General features: G+C 34.7%; 1 protein-coding gene across 2 annotated transcripts in view; it reads left to right on the top strand.

Moving 5' to 3' along the window:
* The window catches only part of ARFGEF1 (ADP ribosylation factor guanine nucleotide exchange factor 1), a 148702-nt gene that overhangs the window by 105869 nt on the left and 20685 nt on the right, over positions 1–22148 (top strand). For both annotated transcript variants that reach the window (XM_042973206.1, XM_042973207.1), the window contains 13 exons: positions 1153–1281; positions 2133–2291; positions 2533–2683; positions 7760–7850; positions 13010–13050; positions 13141–13310; positions 13671–13822; positions 13961–14133; positions 14906–15066; positions 15975–16105; positions 19469–19598; positions 20917–21052; positions 21134–21272. In XM_042973206.1, coding sequence (XP_042829140.1) covers positions 1153–1281; positions 2133–2291; positions 2533–2683; positions 7760–7850; positions 13010–13050; positions 13141–13310; positions 13671–13822; positions 13961–14133; positions 14906–15066; positions 15975–16105; positions 19469–19598; positions 20917–21052; positions 21134–21272 — 1763 coding nt within the window. The remainder of the gene's footprint in view (positions 1–1152; positions 1282–2132; positions 2292–2532; positions 2684–7759; positions 7851–13009; positions 13051–13140; positions 13311–13670; positions 13823–13960; positions 14134–14905; positions 15067–15974; positions 16106–19468; positions 19599–20916; positions 21053–21133; positions 21273–22148) is intronic.

Below are 22148 nucleotides of genomic sequence, written 5' to 3'. Positions count from 1 at the left end.
AGCCCCTCTCCCCCACTCACATACTCTTTCTCTCACTCTCTCTAAATAAATATATATATATTTTTAAACATTTACTTATTTTTGAGACAGAGAGAGACAGAGCATGAACGGGGGAGGGTCAGAGTGAGGGAGACACAGAATCTGAAACAGGCTCCAGGCTCTGAGCTGTCAGCACAGAGCCCGACGCGGGGCTCGAACTCACGGACCGCGAGATCATGACCTGAGCCGAAGTCGGCCACTTAACCAACTGAGCCATCCAGGCACCCCTAAATAAATATTTTTTTAATTAAAAAAAATTTTTTTAAACAAAAACTTCTTAGATCTTTTGAAAATTCCAGTTGTCATGTAAATCTTTTTCATCTCTATGGTTATATAGTTTTGCTTCATTAGAACTTACTAAAAGCAACAAATATTCACATTAGACATACATGTTTTGATATTAGAATTTTCAGTAGTCCAAAGGTAGTCCTTTTTTGTTTATTTTACATTACAGTTTTACTAGGTATTGAGTGTTACTAGTAAAATTAAGTGTTTGTTGGTTTTCACAGTCTATAATGAAATATTTTATTGAACTAAAAATATTGAATATTTTTAAAGTATTGCCCAACTAGGAACCAGAGATATCACTGATGTTTCAATGTAAAATATTTGACTACAAAAAAAGTAAGTCTAAATGGTGTCCAGGGAGCAGGTTAAAAGAAAGAAGAGTAATGTACTTGTTGCAAGGAGAAAATGACTGAAAGGATCTGCTTAGAAATAAACAGTCTGTGAATTGCTGCAGGCGACAAAGCTTGTAGAGAGAGAGAGGTTCTGAAGGTAAAGTTAAAACTAATACCATTTCTGGATATTGGCAATTCCCGTTGATGTGAATAATTTATAGATGCTGTGCTTAAAATATGTCTAAGGTCCTTCTACTGAATTTATAGTCCTGCTGTACCACTTATTGAGGCCCAGGCAACATTGCATAGTTTTTCTCCTTTGTCCAAGAAAGCTGTCCAAAAAATATGCCCAGGAACTCATTGGTTTCTTTTCCCCAGAACTTCATCAAATCATTTATTTTCTGAAGCTTTGAGAAATATTAATGTAGTCCTATCATAAAATTTAATTATCACTTGATGTTCATGATACGCCTTAAATTTTTAATTTTTCTAGTTGGCTTGGACACCTTTTCTGGCTGCGTTTAGTGTGGGTCTGCAAGATTGTGATGATACTGAAGTAGCCTCTCTTTGCCTGGAAGGTATAAGATGCGCAATCAGAATTGCATGCATTTTCAACATTCAGGTAACAAAGAATTTCGCCTTTGTAGCCAGTCCGGGAAACATAAATTACTTATGTCATGACTATAGTTGCAATTATTTTTTTATGTCTGACTTACTAAAAAGTAATTTCAAGTTTATGATGGAATTTAAATGAATCGTAATGTTTAAGTTTACAAGAAGCTGTGACAGAAGGAGTAGTTCTATATTGATGTGTCTGGAATTCATCAAAATAACTTCGGTTTGCAGTTTTTTTCTCTATACAATATTAGCTATATACAAAGTTCCTAAGACTTTGAATTTCTATATGTTAATTTGAATATATTATTTAAATATGTTGCATGTTCACACTTATTGAATCATATTTTTTCATATTTATGTTTTTATATATTTCATTTAAGCCTAAGAAAAGTTGTCTTAACAGGAACCAAGTATCTAGTACTTGTTTTTCATGAGGACAGGCCCCTCTAGTAATTTATATACTTTGTCTGATAATAAATTGTAGCCAACGCTTGCTTTTTTTTTTTTAAACCCATTTCACATTTAATTATGAATGTTGTGTCTTAAAAAGCACAGCCTAGCTGTAGAGAAAGAATGGGCAAATTTATAAACCTGGTTTCTGCTAGTCTACACAGTACTTGACACATAAGTACTCAATGAATATTTGTCTTACTGTATGAATTCATTTGTCATCACTAAAATCTCATCTTGATTTGACATCCCATCTCCATCTCTAATTGCCTTTAGATTTTAGAAATTCATCCTTTCTACTTCATTTATCATCTTAAAAAAAACAACACTGTGGTTTGAGGCATGTGATTTGTCAGTTAAAACTTACTAAATAACCATGTGAGTGTACTTTTTTCTTTTTTATAGCTGGAAAGAGATGCATATGTCCAAGCACTAGCAAGATTTACCTTACTTACAGTGAGTTCTGGTATTACTGAAATGAAACAGAAGAACATTGACACAATAAAAACACTTATCACAGTGGCTCATACAGATGGAAATTATTTAGGAAATTCATGGCATGAGGTATAAGCACTTTATTTTCAAGTTTGCAATTTGGTTTATAAAATAATTTAATGTTAAATATTCTGGCAAGTTTAAGTGTTTAGGGAACCATTAATTTAGTACATTCAGGATAAGTTTATTTAGCTTTTTATAATGATTTATAATATATCCTATATTTAAATCCTGGCTGCATATATTTAAGTATTTTTGCAAACATTTTTAACATGGAATTTTAAAAAGTTTTTTTGTTGTTGTAATGAAGATTCTGAAGTGCATCAGTCAGTTGGAGCTTGCACAACTTATAGGAACTGGAGTGAAACCTCGATACATTTCTGGAACAGTACGGGGCAGAGAAGGATCTCTTACTGGAACAAAAGATCAGACTCCTGATGAATTTGTGGGTCTGGGGCTAGGTGAGATAATTTTTTAAACTATTTTTATGAAGTATCAAAAATTATTAACTTGTTCAATATAAGTAACTTTATTATAGCAGTGAAATGTAATTAGAGGGACATGGTGAAATGCCCTTTGGCTAACCTTTTGAGGAAAACCAAGAAAAGCATGTGGAGAACTAAGCCATTTTTGCCTGGTCTAGTTTGCAACATAAGTGACCAGACCCTTAGTCTTAATCTCAGAGTTAGGGGTAGTAAGAGAAAGGTGCAGTTTCAAATGACCTGTTTTTTAAGACTAAGCAGGTCACTTAAACGAGTGAAGGCTTGTATAAGATGATAAATACTTGGGGCAACTGAAGAAAGAAAGCATTCATATCATATTTTTTAAAGGCACTATGCAGACCTAACCAAACTCATATTGGTATGGAAACTTTCCCATGGTTCCTTGTGAGCTATGTGTGGCCAAGAACTTCCAGGTTTAACCCAATAGAACAAAGGAAAATATTAGTGAGAATGGCTACAGAAGAACCAATGACAGTATATATTTTAGTCATAAATGGAAAGAGTTCCACCAGGGAAGAAGCAACATTTAGACTGTCTTTGACTTTGAACACTATATTTTGGGGTGTGAATTCATTTGTATTTTTTCCTTACTGTGTGCAAGTTACTTTAACTCTCTGAGCTTCAGTTTCCACTTGTGGAAACTAATGGCAATATCTATTTACAGAGTTGTTAGGATTAATAAGATTATGTATAAATGGACTTAGCACAGTGGCTGGTATATTAATGGTTTCTGGATTGTTCTTTATCCATTTTCCCCATCCTACTTCCATCTAAGAAATCTAGAGATCCAACTTAAAGAGAGCAGGAGAGAATACACCTGAGATCTAGGAATATTTACCTTTTAAGGTTTTGTACTGTAGCACTGTATATTTGGATGTTGTCTTTTTGACTTTTAATGAATTCTTGTTGCTCTCAGTAAAAATTCTTAAGAAATCCAAAAGAACTTCAGGTTTGAAAAAATGATCCATAGGGAAAGAAGAAACACCAGGACCATGTTGTGGCTTCAAGTTGGGCTGGGGACATTAGTTCCCAGCGATATTTCAACTGTGGGAGCCAGCAGTGCAGTTCTGCTACCCTAGTTGTATCTTAGATCCTGTGGTTCTGGGAGGTGAAGGTATAGATCTAATAACTTAGTGACCCAGCAGCAGGATTTAGAACTACCTGAGCACCTTCATGTAACCTGGAATCCTGAAATACAGATGGAGACTGTTTACCAACAAGTGAAATGAATGTGGACCGTTTGATTCAGTAACTTTTGAATGGCTTTTATTTTTGATTGATTGATTGATTGATTGAAAAAACCTTTGGAATGTAGGAAGGCTAAAATAATGACAGGTGCAAATTGCCAGGGCTTAATTGTGGCAAGTAACAACAGTAGGTTACATTAAAAATAAAACACCAGTGGAGTATTTTAACTTCTAAAAGTTTTAGTCAAACAAGATAAATAATGATACTTATTGATCATGTTTCCTAGTATACTTAAAAATGAATTAAAATTAATTTGATCACTGTTGTTCTGCTACTTAAGTTGTACAGATATGAGATGACCTTCCTTTCACTTCAGGAAAAGGGAATTTACATAAAAATAAACATTCATTGGTTCTGGAAATGAAATAAAAATTTTGGGCTTCCAAGCCATACTCTTCAAGCAACTAGCCATAGTCTTCCAGCTGTGTTTCATGCTTTATCTGTTTTTCTTCTTGGGCTGCTCCATTCTCCACTCATTCCTGATTGGTTAGCTCTCTCATTTTGGAGTCTGCATCCTAGAGGGATCCATTGTCCCTCTAGGATTGTGTTGACTTGGCTTCTGTTGGGCAGAGTCCTCCCTTCAGGCCATCTCATTGGTTATCAACTAGCCCAATGTGGCAGATTTCCACCCCTGTCCATCTGTGCCCTGTCACTAACTCAGGCAAGAGATGTTTTCTCCAGCAGGACACTGTAGTCAGAATTTAAGCTAGAAGAGGATGTAGTACAGACATTTGAGCAGGTTTTATCTATCGATCAATCAATGTATCTATATTTTTTTAAAATAAATTAGTATCCTCTTTTATATTCCATGTAACCACATTAACTGGGCTGAGTATATGTTAATCTGATTTTCTAACTGATATGCTATAAGTCTGTACTTCATCCTTTTTGGAAACATGAAACTGAGTTACTAAGTTACTTAGTTACTAAGAGTACATAGCATATGGGGGCACCATATGCATCCAGTTAGCAACTCTTGATTTCGGCTTGGGTAAACGATCTCATGGTTTCGTGAGTTCAAGCTCCATGTTGGGCTCTCTGCACTCACTGCGGGGAACCTGCCTGGGATTCTCTCCCTCTTTCTCTGCCCCTCCCTGCTCACAGTCTCTCTGTCTCTCCCTAGATAGATAGATAGGTAGATAGACAGATAGGTAGATAATTGTGTATATAATAAAGAGTACATAGCATATGATTATTAGAATTATATGCATACTGTTCTTTTAAGGTGTATATCAAAGTTTAAAAATTCACTGGGGGGGCACCTGGGTGGCTCAGTTGATTAACTGTCCAACTTCAGCTCAGGTCATGATCTCATGGTTCATGAGTTTGAGCCCTGCGTGGGGCTCTACGCTGACAGCTCAGAGCGTGGAGCCTGCTTTGGATTCTGTATCTCCCTCTCTCTCTCTGCCCCTCCCCCCACTCACACTTTGTCTCTGTCTCTCAAATAAACATTAAAAAAAATTTTTTTTTTAATTCATTGTCTTGGTCTTATAAATCTTAAGTAAATATTCACAACACCTACCTCTTTGTTCTTAGTTAATCTGAATATTTTTGCTTTTGAGCAATTTGGTAAAGCTGAAACTATTAGCCTGTTATGTTACGGTGTCATACAGATCTTTGATTTCACGTGTTTCTGAAATAGGTTCTTTGGATTGCTAAACATTTTATATATATTTTTTACTCCTCTAAATATGTTTATTATTAATGACTACAGTTTACCATGTAATAATAAAAGCTCTTAAATATAAAAATAAAAGCTTTCCAGAAAGGACGTGAAAGCTATGTGGTGATTGGCATTATTTTTTCCCATAGATTTTTCTTTGTGGAATTCCTATAACGTGATCGCGTGCTTCAAGTGTTGCTTGACACTGTCTCCCTAATCACCCCAATTCTCTGTCACTTATTTCAGGCTTTGATCCTTGTTCATTTGTATTATAGAAATAGACTTAGTCTTTCTAGCTCCATTATCTTTTCCTGTTTCACTGTGTTCTACAGATACTACCAGAATTATTTTTTAGAAAATAGATTTGATCATGTGAGTCTTCTGAAAGGTCTGTTCCTTATTTTCAATGGCAGTACATTAAACATGGCAGTCAAGTGTTCTTCACATTCTAATTTTAGTTTATCTTTCTCTCCCTTTTCTTGTCCCCTGCCAGATCCTCAACTTATGCAAGTGTGTTAAAACATGGTATTTACTTGCATCCTTCCAGAGTATATGCTGCTCCTTGTACCTAAATTACTTTTCCTTCTGCCTCCTTTCCTATGTGATCATCTTTCTAGGTGCAACTTGATTTAATAGATCATCATATGTGAAGCCTTTCTATGAGCTAACATCCCTGTTCTCCCTTCTTCTATTAAAATTAGTTCTCTTTAGTAAAACTTGTATTATATGTCATTAGGTTATCTCAGCCATGAAGTAATTATTACATTTTACTAAAGTTGGTTATAAGTCTGTGTTTCCTGGTAAATTATAAAATAAACTCTGTGAGGACAAGGATCACGTCTTTTTCATTGTTCATTTCCTGAAAGAAAATTTGAGTTTGGTGGCTTTAAATAATATCATCTATTATGGTTGTATTCATAAAGGCATTTATTAAGTGTGTGGTCATTTGAGTCAACAAATATTTAACATCTGCTTTGGACTTAATACTGAGGAAGGTAGAGAAGTAACCAAAAAAAAAAAAAAAATGTGTAACTTGGTTTCTTGCCTTAGGTAACTTCCTATTGTGCTGAGAAGGCAACATTAACACATGTATGGTAATTTATGTGAAACTTAATGGAAAAAATTCCTGATTTGACTATTATTTATTTAAGTAAATGCTTAGTTCAGAGGAACAATGGGATGGAATCCTTCATGAAAACTCAAATTGGGTTTTAGTAGATAAGTTTTAGATAGTCAAGGGATGGCCTGAACAGAGACATATAATGGCTAGAATGTTGAAGGGCAGTGCCTTAAATGTTAGGCTTAAAAAATTTATGCTTTATCCTGCAAGTAATAGTAAGCAAAATGAATGTGATGATTTAGAAAAGTTAACCTGACAGGAGACTGAGAGAGAGGTTGAAGAGGGGAAAAATTAGCAGCAGGGAAAGCAGTCAGTAAACTGTGTCTATAATCTGGGCCTGAAATTATAAGGGCCTAAACTGAGTAGGAATGAAAATGAAGAAATGATACCAAAAACAGGTCAAAAGAAAGATTTAGTAACTGGTGGAGGAAGGGAAAGGTATCCAAGGTGATGGAGAGGTTAAGAGTTTGGAAGTTGGGGAAATTGTTCTGCTGTCCAACATGTGGGACCAGTTTTTGAGGGAAAGAAAAATAATTCTTTTGAATAAGGGGATGTTAGAAAATACAGGTATAATTTCCAATAGGCATCTGTAAATAGAGGACTGGAGATTAAATGACAGGGAGATCCAATCATATGGCATTGGGAATCAACCTAAGAAGATAACATTGGGAGTGCAGTTAGTGTTATTTCTTCAACATTAAGGGAAATTGTGCCTAGTATGATTAATTTTGTGATCTAAATTCTCAGTGCCCTTAATTTGTTGATCTTTGCAAGCACAATTTGTCTTTATAACCATCCATGTCTGTATGCCACTTAGTATAGCTAATTAAGCACATTTGGCTTTGATATAGGTCCCTGAGGCCAAATAGGTCACTATTCACCAAAAGCTTTATTTCTCTCATTAGGAAAATAACTGATTTCAGAAATATGTTTTAGAACTGTAGGTGTATTCTTCCACTGAATTATTTTCAAGCTGAAATGACTCTCTTTTTATGTGTGGTAGTTGGAGGAAATGTGGACTGGAAGCAGATAGCAAGTATTCAGGAATCCATTGGAGAAACCAGTTCTCAAAGTGTCGTTGTTGCTGTAGATAGGTAAGGTATTTATTTTATTCCCTTTTTGAATGAATACAATTATTATTCTGTAGCATTTAGATATATTTTGCTCAGTAGTAGTAAAAAAAAAAACAAAAACGAAACACTATTGCCAGAATAACTTTCATGAAGCAATTAAGACTGTATTGTGATATATTGCAATTTACATGATGAAATACCTATAATTTTTCTCTAGGTCATGGAATATAGGAAGGAGATAAACAATATGAAAATCCAACTTAAAATAAATATTAGTGGGCATTAGGGAAATGGTAATCTTGATGAAAAAGAACACATTTTATGTCTTTTATAGAAAACTAATTGCTCTTACTATCCCTGTGTGAAAATGGAATGTAAAGTGTCTTCAAGTCCTATTTGATATGACTGCATTATGAATAAATGAAGGATTTGGTGGCAATTCTCACTGCAGACTTCTTTGGAAAGGACTTTGGAATTTGTATATTGTATACACTATCAAGTATTCCTCATATTTAGTTTGTTTTCTAACAGTAAACCCATACTAAATGTTCTTTTGAAGGTTAGGTTTTTCTAGGTGAGTGCCCAAATATTTGAAACTTAACATTTTATATCACTGATACTTAAATTTTTTTTATTGCTTCTGATGAAACTTTAAAAAATAGAACATGTATTTTTTTTTCTTGGTGCTTGGAAACTTACACTAATCCATTATTTTACTTCAGATAAAACATTTTGCTCTAAGTACAGACTGAACTAGGGTGTTCAGTGGCTACTGACCTTGGAAAACATTCCAAATATTCCTTGCAACTTTTTCCTTGAAAAAGAACTCTGTAATGTCTGTTTGCTGACCTTTTTTTTTTTAGGGGAAGGAGGTCATTTACCTTTACCTTGTGAAGGCTGAAGAAAGATTGTGTATCATCTGACATGTACTGTGTAACTTGAAGGCTTAACAACGTGCTTGGCACTTTGCAAAGTGCTTTACATGTATTATTTCATTTAATCCTTCCAGTAACCTCATGAGATGAGTAGTAGTAGTAGTGTCGTTAATTTGCAAATGAGGAAACGGAGACAGAGGGGGATCAAATAACTTGCTCATCCCCACAGTTAATCTTGTCTTGATTATTATTGTGATAACCGTTTCATCCACAGAGAATTTGAGGAGTGGTGCCAGGACATACGTTCAGGCAGCTTATCTCTTGAGTGTACACTCTTATCCTCTCCACCTCTCTGCCTGCATGTACAACTGTAGAACAGTGTAATGTCTCCCCTTCTGCCATCACGGTAGCTTTTTTCCAAATTATTTTCTGGACTTGCAAAAAATCCTCTTTACTATCATTATGAGAATCTCTTCAGGCAAGAGTCAACATTTTACCTATTTGTTTCCATAGTATATTTTATATGACCATACCAAGTTCTAATTTACCTATACATCCACTGTTTGTTGCAGGGAGACATGTCTCTCATTTGAACAAATGATATGCCTCTCCATTTTAAGAATTTAAGTATATTTTAGAGGATTCTTAACACAAATTCTATTAGTACTTTGTTGTCTCAAATTCATCATTGCCAGATAACTTCTATGACCATAAATCCAGTGTCCAACTTTATACAGAACCTCAATATTGAAATTTTAGCTCATAGAGAAAGCATTAAAAGTGACGTCTTTGATTTTATTATAAGATTATATTCTTATTTGGTGCCTTTCACTTTCTCATTAAATTTCTTCTGTTTCTGAATATATGAGTTTATTTTCACATGTAATATCCTGACTCTAATTCATAAGCCAAGTCATTTAGATAACCTAGATATTCAAGACAGTGATGCAAATATTGTCAGGCATCACCCTGGAAAGTTCTCTACTTGTCCTGCAAAAAGTAATTTTCTTGTCCTTAGGCCTGTTGTTATGAATAATCTGTTATGACAAGTAAAGAAGTAAACATGAATAATCAAAGTAGCTCTTTTTTGCTTAATTATGTATAGCTTCTGTTTCTTAACAGAAAACGTATATGATTCTATTAAAAGCTGTAAGATGGGTATCTGAATTCCACAAAGCTTCAGAATAACATTCCTTCCAAGGTCTCTAATTTTTTCATGTGGAAGAGACAAAGGACACCCTTTGGAAGGACATGCCCTGGGGCATGCGTGTTCCCCTAATATAAAAGGAACCAGGGGCGTATAGGCAAATACTCTTGCTGTGGTAAGCAAGAAGCGGGATCAAAGCTGCGGAGTCTGTCACACTAAAACACTGACTTCCAAACTACCTCTTGGAATGCATTTTTGCCTTTTGGAGCGTCACAATGGAGACCGATTAATTTATTATTTAAAATGAAAGTTGTCCCGTTCAACCTCAGACATCTCCATTAAAAATCTGTGATTTGTGTTAGCTCTTTGTAACTTGGGCTTTGAATATGATGGAACAAATAATATATGTAAAATTGTTTCATTCTATTAAAATTTCTCCTACATAAAAAATAAAAAGTGAAAGTATTAAGATGATAAAATTTTCTCCACTTTTGTTTTAGAAATCCCAAACCATTAGAATTTAGGAGAATATGGGCTGTTTAATCTACAGTACCTGATCCTTAGGATTTGCTAGGGTAGAATTTGCTAGACATTGCTAAACTAGACCAGGTTAGTAAGTATTACTAACCTGTGCAGGAATAGGTTTTGTCCAGGAATGATTTACTGCCAAAAGTGAAAAAACAGTACCATAGTTTTTGTTTTTATTAACTTTAAGCACACCAAATCTAGCTTTATACTGGCCCATCTCACACTTTGGAACATTCTGTCACCTATCAGAAAATACATGTAGCTCATCCCCAACTGTATTTGCTCACAAGCGTCTTCCAGTTAGGTCTAAGAAATAAGTGTTACCTCTGATATTTTCACTGTGAAAACTTTTTACATAATACAGTAATTTAGTCTGCTTCTTTAGTGCATACAGTTTAACATGTATGTGATTCAGAATCTGCAGGTTTTGTCCCCCCCCCCTCCCTTTTTTTTTTGTGTTGCCACAGTGCTTTCATTTTGTGGATGAAGCAGTAATCTATTCTATTTTCCTGCTAGTACTTTTCAGAGCATGTCTTTTAATATTAACACACAAGGTTCTCATGCGTCTGTCCTTTGCTTTTCATACAGGGAATGTAGAGTCCATTTCCTAGACTGATTTTGTGAAACATAGCTCTGTTCTCCTGCCTTAGTTTATGAAGGCTTAACTTTAAATGCCTCCACAGACTTCTGTGCTCTACCGTATGGCTTATCTGTAGTGGAGCATTACTAGACATAGAGTGACCCCTCAGAGGCTACCAAAGTGAGTAGGAATTTGAATGCCCTTTTTCAGGATGCATGCTCCCCCTAACTTCTCCTGTCACCCTGAGTCCGTAGAACCTGTCTGATTGCTACTGGTATTTCCCTGTTCTTGTTCACCATTATTTCAGGGCCTTCAGAGAATTTGTTGCTTCTTTCCCCTGTAGTTGCATATAATCTCCCTCTCTGCTTCTGTTCTTTATCCCTTTTACTCTTTGCCATATGCTTCCTTCTCAGTTTAAAGAAATTTTTTTTCTTTTCTTCCTTTTCCTGTTGTTTCTCCTATATACTATCTAATTTTTATATGTCTCTGTGGTATTTTTTTTTAATAGCCATTGCCTATGAGAATACAGTAGTTTGAGAAATCAGCTAATGACATTTATAATGTGCACTCTAGCAGTTTTCATTTTTGTTCATGAGAGAACTTTGTAGGCTTTGTATATTTTTAGTTTCTGAATTCAGTCTATCTACTGGATTAAATGGGGACTTACTATTCTATTTTTTCCCCCAGATTGTGTTCTCAGCCAGATCTTTGAAGTATTGTTTTGTTCTGACAAGAGCAGTAGAGGAAGTTTTAAAATATCCCTTTAGCAGATCAGTTTCTGAGTTATCTTGTCAGTTTTTAGGCTGTTTTTCCTGTCGTGTTTTTGTTACTCATTGCCAGAACACGTGGAAAAACATTCAAGGGCACTAAGGTTAAAAAACCATTATATATTCAGAACATGGATATAGTGGACATAATAGGAAAAAAACAATAGATTTTAAATGTTCATGTTTTGCTCAGGTTAAGTGTGAGGTAATACAGCAAAGTAGTTAAGAGAGTGGATTCTGGAGTGTGCCCGTCTCGGTTTGAATCTTGGCTGTAGCACTTATAAGTTCTGTGACGTTGAGGAAGTTATTAAAATACCTTTATGTGTCAGTTTCTATGTTGATAAAATTGAGAGTCTAAAAATACCCACTTCACAGAGTATTTGCGATTATTAAATGAGTAGATACATATAAAACACTTAGAATAGTACCCACCTTGTAACTGTTGGTAGCCATTACTGTCACTATGATTACTCTTATTTCTAAGTTTAATATTTGGCCTGCTCCCGCCTTTAAGGTTTCCATTTTGTCATGCAAAGCCTATGGTACACAATTTAAATTGAATATCAGTTCATCCTGGAAGTCACATCAAACCCTTGGTTACAAACCCAGAGGATGGGTAAAAATGCAGACTTTTAAAAGAGGGCTAATATAGTAGATTTATGCTGAAATCTTCTATGAAACTTTGAAACAAAAATTGCTGAGTGAAGAAAGCTGGGCAAAGCTGGACAGCATATCTTAACTCTAAATATTTGAATTTTCTAAGAAAAGTTATTTAGCCACTTCTTGGTTAAACGATTGGAGACTATTTTACAAGCTTCTCTTAAATTGCTTGTAATTTAACATAAATGAGTTTTCTAACCAAACATATGATACTTGTAAAAAAGTCGAAATTTCCATTTTAAGAATGTGTTTAATGCTAGTAGATAATCAGGAAAAATGAAAAACCTTCTGTTTTGTAGTGTGCCAATGTTTAATTCGTTTTACAAATTGTTATTTTTTTATTCTTAGAGTTTCATGAGATACCCATCTCGTGTTTGTAAATTTACTAGTAAAATTACAACGATAAATTCTTACTCTTATTACTGAATACAAAGGAGGGACGGAGGAACATCCAAACTATACTTGTTATTAAACTATATGATAAAATATTCATTTGACTACCTGATGTTTTTGTTCCCTTAAAACAGATTTAAAGTAGCTAATACCTCAGGCTACTTACTTCTGAATTGATGTAGCAGAAGTCGGACTTTATAAATTTTTGAATTATGGTTTTCTTTCTTTAGAATATTTACAGGGTCAACAAGGCTAGATGGAAATGCTATTGGTAAGTATATACATTTATTTCACTTACAAATTGGTTTTTTGGCTAAAAAAACTTGAAAGCTAAAAAAATGTATATCTGTTTATATTATAGTGGATTTTGTCCGTTGGCTCTGTGCTGTGTCTATGGATGAATTACTTTCCACTACACACCCAAGAATGTTTAGTCTACAAAAAATAGTAGAAATATCCTATTACAACATGGGAAGAATAAGACTGCAGTGGTCTCGAATTTGGGAAGTTATTGGTGATCATTTTAATAAGGTATTTGAATAATTAGAAGATACGCTTACATTTGTAATATTTTTCGTGTTTTGAAATTCCTTATAATGTAATTGAGGCTTTTTCCTATTCTAGCTTTTCTAAATTACATTTTTGTAATTGAAAATAGAAAACCGTTTGAATCCTGTTTTTCTTTTTAGAAGTGATTACCTTAAGTTTTAAGAATTTAGTTAAAGTGTATTTTTCTTGTTGAGAAATATTATCAGTACACCTAGTGTCTTTGTGGAGAATTGTAGGATTTACCTGTCTATGCTATGAGTTCTATACTTTTTCTAAAAGAAAAATGAAGAAATGGATTTTCACTGCTGACATTAGCACCCTATATTTCTGTTGCCATTACAGGTTGGCTGTAATCCTAATGAAGATGTAGCTATTTTTGCAGTAGACTCCTTGAGGCAATTGTCAATGAAGTTCTTAGAGAAAGGGGAGCTTGCTAATTTCAGATTCCAGAAGGATTTCTTAAGACCTTTTGAACATATAATGAAACGAAACAGGTATTACATTTGTTGAATTGCTTCATATCATAAAAATACTTTATTATTTTCCTCAGAAGGGGGAGAAACAGAAGAAAGGAAAAAAAACTGATGGGTTTTATCTGTGTGTATATCCACGCAATTATATTAATATTTTAGGTCCCCAACAATTCGAGATATGGTTGTACGTTGTATAGCACAGATGGTTAATTCTCAAGCTGCTAACATTCGGTCCGGATGGAAGAACATTTTCTCTGTGTTTCATCTAGCTGCATCTGATCAAGATGAAAGCATAGTGGAACTTGCATTCCAAACAACAGGGCACATTGTCAGTGAGTATTCTTCTGGCTGTGTTCAAGTTAAAAACAAAACAAAACAAAAAAATGTGTTCCAGAGATAATACAAGTGTAAGATTATGGACCTGTTATGGGTTTAAGTTTACTAAGTTTTGCCTGTAGAAACAGAATAAATAATGAGTGTAATACTGTTATTACATTATTATAGTTAACATTTATCACGTTTACTGGTATGGCAAACACAGTACATACTCTGAATGTGTTTCCTTCAGTCTTCACAACAGCTCTATGAGATAAGTATTTTCATTATCCCCTTTTTAATAGATCAGGAAACTCGGGCCCAGTGAGGTTAAGGTGAATGATGGAATTGGGATTCAAAGCCAGGGAAAGGTTTTTGACCACTGTGTTACACAGCCTCCTTTGACTGTAAAGGAGAATGAAATACTTAGGATGTAAGTTAAGCCTGATTGAAAGATAATGATGACCATTATCATTTTTTATAGATTAAGAAACTGAAATACAGATGGGTTAAATGTAATTCAAGACCTGCTGATTCAGTACCTACTGTGTACTGTCACTGCATTAGGTGCTGGGTTTATAGTGTAAACAGAACACAGACCTGTGTCCCTGTCCCCTACTACTCAAAGCAGTCAAGTAAGCAGTGATGACAGACATGAGGCCATGTCTGTTAGACATCGAAACCCTTAACCGTTAAGTATGCTCTTACATCTAGGGGTTGATGTTTTTTGTTGCAGGTAAGAATAATTGAAAAATTATAATTATCTTGATATATTTTCCACCCTTTTAGCTCTTGTGTTTGAAAAACACTTTCCAGCGACCATTGATTCTTTCCAGGATGCAGTGAAGTGTTTGTCTGAATTTGCGTGCAATGCAGCTTTCCCAGACACAAGTATGGAAGCAATTCGACTTATTCGCCATTGTGCAAAATATGTGTCTGATAGACCTCAGGTATAGCGTCATTTAGTAAACAAAATTATGCTGAGTATTTATTTCCAGTCTGAGACAGAAGTTTATTTGGGAATCCAGGGTATATGAAGCATTTATTTTTCAGTAAACCCCAAAATTATCTAAGCTTGATTCTGACTGAAGTGTTTAGAAATGATAGCTATTATTTATTAAAGGTGTCAGGTGTTTTTCTGAGTATTTCACATGTATTAACTTGTTTAGTCTTCTACACTTTATGGGATAGGTAGTGTTTATAGCCCCATACAGATAAGGCGTCTGAGGCACAGAGAAGTTAAAAAAAAGTCTCCATGGTTGCAGGGCTAGTAAAGGAGACCTAGGGTTTGAACCAAGCCTATGTTTTTAGCCATTTCTGTATACTGTTTCCTACATGTTGTGCTGTGCAGTACTGAGGTTGACTGTGTGGGTGATTGTAGGCTTAAACAGTGAAGTAAAAGGTCAAATTGGCTGCCAGCCTTATCTTGCGTATCTGAATCTGTCTCTGTAACTGTCATCAAGAAAAGTGGTGCATTGCAGAAAGATTTTACTGCACACCAACTTGGACCTATGGGGTGCTTAGTACTTTTTACATACATCAACTCATTTGACCTTCACACTTCCCAGGGGTGGTTAGTGTGGCTGCATGGTGTCATAACCATGAAATGATAAAAATGGAAACCTGATTTAACCTGGCATAAAAAGCAGAAAAGCTGGTGTCAGAGTTGAAGCTGAAACCCAACTTTTGGATTCTAGTCCAGTGCTCTTTTTAAGCAGTTGTAATCTCCATCTTTTTATAAATTGTTATTTATCAAAGTGCTGACTTTGAATTTGTAAAACATTTAAAAAATTTGTTTGCTGAAATATTGTACAGGTGTTATATTTTGCCTTAAGTATATCTACCTTTCTTCTTGAAGGCTTTCAAGGAATACACAAGCGATGATATGAATGTGGCGCCTGAAGACAGGGTGTGGGTGAGAGGATGGTTCCCAATTCTCTTTGAGTTATCCTGTATCATCAACAGATGCAAATTAGATGTAAGAACCAGGTAACAATCAGTGTTTGTAACTACAATTTTGAAAGACTCATTTTGACTTAAATTAACTTTTCTCACGTGAACACAAGTTCGATAGTTAAAGGCCCTAAGTCCGTCGTAAGTCAGGTGTTTTATCAATATAGCAATTATTAGACAGATTTTAAAATATGTTAAATGGAGCAACAGTAAAAATGGAAATACATTACTTTTCCTTAACATTTTCTTATAGCATCCTACTTTGAGTTTTAGCTTCTGTGTTCATTTGTTCACACATTCTATCTTTTCATATGTTTGTTTCCAATTAGAAATTGAAGTTAGTGGCAAAATTTATTTTATTTCCTGATGAATGCTAGAAGAACCTCCAAATGCACACGCTTGGTGGATTTTAGATAAAGAACCATTTCTCTTTGAAGACTGGTCAGTAACAGTTTTGAATAATGTAGGTCTATTAAAAAGAAGTGAGATCTTTCAAAAATACATTCTCATTAAAAGATCTATATGAATGTATAGTCCATTTGCAAAGAAACGATTATGGATGTAATGTAACTGGATAAGCATTCAGTATGTACTTCTTATGTTACAGCTCCTGTCAATCCCATAGTAAAATTTTTATCATAACTACCTTTTTGACTGCCAAATTGAAATTGCCAGTTTGTATATCCTGTTACCTGTCAACAAGTGCTTGAGGCATCATGAGTTCAATTTTGTGTTTAAATACAATCCTTCTTTTATGTATCCCATCTTCTTTTTAGGGAGAATCATTAGTCATTTTGCCAATTAACTTCATTGGATTTTTAAACTATACCGGTAGTACATACAAACTTATAACATATCAATGATAGAACTATAATGAAGGAATGAATTTCTCCTTCCTCACTTTATGCCACAACCAGCCTCATCCCCATCCAAGGTTAAGTGTGATACGTATCCTAAGAAATTTCATTTTTATTTGTTATAAAGAGAGATTTTTATGAAATTACATTAAGTAATCCAAAATAAGACTCAAACCTTGGGAATTTGTCAGAGAATTTAGTAATCATAAGAACTTATACGGCATTTTATTTTGCATTTAGACATTGAGGATTATTTGGCAGTGGACCTGTTAGGAGCTTGATAAACTTCAAGATAACCCCTGATTCATATTAATCTAAATTATTAAGATTTACAATTTTCTGTTGTCCAGCCACCTCAGTGGAGCAACCAACATATCATGATGGACAAGTCTTATAAACTCAGTACCCCCTCACTGCCCTTGTTTGTTTGTAGAAACTTATTTGACAAAGGACCTACCTGCTTTCTTAGCTTTTGAGCCTGTCCTTGTCTGGGATCATCCTGCTTTCCTTCTTGCCATATCCCATGTTCAGATAATGGATGAGTTTTAGTTGTTAAAGAGAAGAGAAAATATATATTCTAGCTAGTAAAGGAGAGGAAAAATATGAGTAAACTTTGTTCAGTAATGGCTTTTTCTTATTTCATTCCAGGATTTGTAAGGGCTGATATGTAGACTACATTTAAAAATGTAGTACCATGGAGGAACGTGGGTGGCTCAGTCAATTAAAGGCCCAACTCTTGATTTTGGCTCAGGTCATGATCTCATGGTTGTGAAATCAAACACCATGTCAGCTCCACACTGAGCGTGGAGCCTGCTAAAGATTCTTTGTCTCTCCCTCTGTCCCTCTTCCCCACTCATGCACACTCTCTCTCTCACTAAAATGTAATGCCATGATTTGTATAACAGATTAATTACACAGTACTTTCACATATGTTTTTATTTGATTGCCTCAAAATTCTATGGATTTAGGATTGGTTCATTAACCTAGGGTCTCAAACACTATTTTTCCCTATGTCAGCAACTTAAGTATTGCTTTCAAAAAGACTTCTTGAACAGTGAAAATCCTTGGAAGCCTCTGTGGATTTGTGTTTGCTTTCGGGGCCTGGAAGAAACAGGAATCCTCTTACCCCAGCTGTGGGAGTTGGCATCCAGTTACTTAGAGTGGGAAGAAATGGATTTCAAGCTCAGGAGATGGAGGAAAAAGGAGCCTTGTTCTGTTGTAGGGAAACAAGGAGTTTTGATAGGCTTCTCCCACAGAAGAGAGGGTGTTTCTTCTGTAGGAATTTGTTTACTACGGTTTCCTTACTTTTTGTTATATACATTAGATATCTTATGGGTCAGATAAAGTGCTGTGAACTTACTGTAGGACCAAACTACTACTATGTTACTTTACATGTTTATTTAACAAATATTTATTTAGAGCCTGTTATGTGCCAGACTTGTACAAGGCCTGGAGGTAGCACAGCAGTAAATGAGCTGGACTGTGAACCAGTCCTTACGGAGTCTTTCAGAGAAAATTTTATAATGGCTTATCATCAGACATTTTAGAGAAAATTTTGTAATGGCTTATCATCAGACTTTTTAAAATATAAGCCTTTTCTAAATGGAGGGATATCTATATTTTGTTAGAAGAAAATAACATATAGAGAAAAGATCAAGCTTTTTAATGGTTACCTGAAGGCATTATTATTTAGAGGAAGATAATAAAGAATCAGGAAGACAATGTTGAGTTTTAGTTTTAACACTTAAACAAAAGATAGTGAATGTGGTACTAAGCAGTTTATTCGATAGATACTTACTGTGTGCCTCATGGGTGACAGGCATTGCTCTGTGCCTAGAATACGGTGGGCAGCAAACCACTCACATGAATGTCATAGTCAATCAGTTTTATAATTCCTTTTGTTTACAGATGCTATATGAACAATTATAGTGTTAGCTAAAAAGTCCTATAAATTTTCCAGAACTTCATTTTATGATGATCTTTTGCAATCTTTATTACCTTTTACAACTTTTAAATGTGGGAAGGATAGGGTGGGAGTGAAGGAAAGATGAAATAAAACATTGTAAGGCCAAGGCTTTTGGAGTTTTTCCCTACAAAATGCATCCTAAAGAAACCTAGTTTATAGCTGAAATTTCCTTTTTTTTTTTTTTTTAAATGTTTATTTATTATTGAGAGACTGAGAGACACATGAGCAGGGGAGGGTTAGAGACACATGAGCATGAGCAGGGGAGAGTTAGAGTGGGAGACACAGAATCTGAAGTAGGCTCCAGGCCCTGAGCTGTCAGCACAGAGCCCGACGCAGCGCTCGAACTCACGTACTGTGAGATCATAACCTGAGCCGAAGTCGGTCGCCTAACCAACTGAGCCACCCAGGCACCCCTATAGCTGAAATTTCTTAAAATTGAATATCACGTGTTAGTTTAAAACTATTTCTAAACTTTTTCACTAGCTTTATGAACTCTGAAAACTATTTTAAGAGGGGATTCTGATGCAGCATGCTTTTTTGTATTCCAGTTTTTCTACTTGTGTTTTATCATTTTAGGGGTTTAACAGTAATGTTCGAAATAATGAAAACTTATGGCCACACTTACGAAAAACACTGGTGGCAGGATTTATTTAGAATTGTTTTCAGAATCTTTGACAACATGAAATTACCAGAACAGCAGACAGAGGTAAGAGAAAATGAAATTTTATTTAACACAGTCAAGTTAAAAGGTTCTTAATACTTTTCCTAATACAGTTTACTATTTCAAATTAAGGACATGGAAAAGAAAAAAACTAGAGAATTTTTCATTATAATAAAAGGTATGTCTTTATAAATAAAGAACAGTATTTGGGGATAGAACTGAGTTAATGAATTGGTTGTTTTCAGTGACTTCTGGTTTCTTTTTTCTTTTAAAAAACATTTTTTAAAAAAAATCTTATTTCTGAGAGAGAGACAGAGTACGAGCAGGGGTCGGGGGGCAGAGAGAGAGAGGGACACACAGAATCCAAAGCAGGCTCCAGGCTCTGGGCTGTCAGCATATAGCCCGACAAGGGCCTCAAACTCACAAAACGCGAGTTCATGACCTGAGCTGAAGTCGGACGTTTAACCAACTGAGCCACCCAGATGCCCCTGGTTTCTTTTTTTCATTTGAATATTGCCACAACTACAAATACCAGTAGTTTTCTTTTAGTATTCATAGTGACCTCTTATTCTGAAGTGAATAAAGAATACATAGTGATGTCTTATTTTATTTCAATGTATTTTACTACAAACCAATTATAGTATGCATTTCAGTAAATGTAGGGAAGAGAGAGCCTCAAGTTTTCTTATTTTGTCTCATACAGCTATATTAAATGCAAACTTTGGGGACTCTCTGGCCTGTACAAAGTTTTACTTTAGATCTGTGTTTTTTAAATCTACAGGTAGACTCTTACTTAAAAAGTCTTATTAAGTAGACAGATGTATATGCACTGTCACAAAACTATATATGAAAATAACAGTCCAGATTAGTCTTTATATACTTGAGAAAAATAAATTCTTTACTTTGCATGGCCTTATTCACCATTTACGGTATTTTCAAGAACCATACTTCTCAAAAGTTTTATTTTAAATTTATGCTAAACCCATTTGGATAAATTCTTATCATTTTCTTCTTGTTTATTTCTCTTTTATATTCTGTCATATTCTAGAGCAAGGCCAGCTGTTGTTATTCATGCATATTGTTTTGAGAAGTCATAATGTTAATAGCAAGACGATTCAGTGGTAATTTTTTATAATCAAAAATAATGCAAAAAATATTTAAAGTATTTTATATAGAGATGGTTATGGAACAGTGGAGAAAAATAGATCTTGTACTGAGTTGAAGTGAATGGAATATTCTAGAGGGAAGTGAGTGCTCTGAAAGGAACGTGAACAGACTTAGCTTTTAAATATGCAAAATTTTTTTCTTGAATTCTGGTGGTTGATGAATGGTCTGACCTTCTTTTAACAACTTTTCCCCCTAGAAAGCTGAATGGATGACTACAACTTGTAATCATGCACTTTATGCAATTTGTGATGTGTTCACCCAGTATTTAGAAGTACTCAGTGATGTACTTTTGGATGATATTTTTGCCCAGCTCTACTGGTGTGTGCAGCAAGGTAGGTCTATAGCAAATAGTGACACAAAGTGTTAAATATGGCCCTGGCAATACATAAATGAATTGCTCTTTTCTTTTCTAGACAATGAGCAGTTAGCACGATCTGGTACAAACTGCTTAGAGAATGTTGTTATTCTGAATGGTGAGAAGTTTACCCTAGAAATCTGGGATAAAACTTGTAACTGCACACTGGATATCTTCAAAACCACAATCCCACATGCGTAAGAAGATTTTTTACAACTTTATATTTGTATATTGAACGATCGACCTAAAAAGTTTGATAGTAACTAGTGATTTCTTACAACAGAAATCCTTTTAAAAATACCTCAGTGTTCCATGAATTTGCATTTATTGCAAATCAGAGTCCTATAAGCCATAACAAATACAAATACTTGAATTAGATTATTTATAAACCAGACCCTTGAGTCTGATTGGTCATGTGGTTATTGGTCACATTGAAGTGATTCTACTTGTACAAGGTTTTAATTATCCAGATTAAAGCAAGCAGTGGTTTTGGATTGGGGGGTGAAAAACTCAACATATATTTCAGTTACTGTAGATTTAATAATCTAAGGAAAATTAATTTGCAAATATGTTTTACAGTTAATTGTCGTCTTCTGATGGATTAGTTTGGAATTGTAGTGAAGGAGTTTTTATCAGCGGAGAGACTAAGACATAGTGTCACTAAATGACTAATAAATAGCACCTGGATTATTTGTACAACATAATTGAATTTACTTACCAGCTCAGCTTCTGGGGCTCTCTGACCTGCACAAATCTACTACTTTTAAATCTGCTGAATAAGATGATTTAAAGCGTACTTAAAACATCTTATTAAGTAGGCACACGTATATGTATGTGTATGTGTATAAAACTTACATGAAAACTATGATTCACATTTTTAAACATCATAAACTTTTTCTTGACATGAGTTAAGTATATTTGCGCTGACATGATCCCCTTCTAAGTATCCTAATAAATAGGACATCAGAAGTTAAACAAAAGGGACACACCTCTAGGAAAGCAGTCTGTAGGTGGTCATACACTGAAAGGACAACTGTTGGTCAGATTTTCTTATTTTTTTGGTACACATTTTG

The sequence above is a fragment of the Panthera tigris genome, chromosome F2, assembly GCF_018350195.1.
Source record: "Panthera tigris isolate Pti1 chromosome F2, P.tigris_Pti1_mat1.1, whole genome shotgun sequence".
Taxonomy (NCBI): Eukaryota; Metazoa; Chordata; class Mammalia; order Carnivora; family Felidae; genus Panthera; species Panthera tigris.
This window is presented reverse-complemented; position numbering and strand designations above follow the sequence as displayed.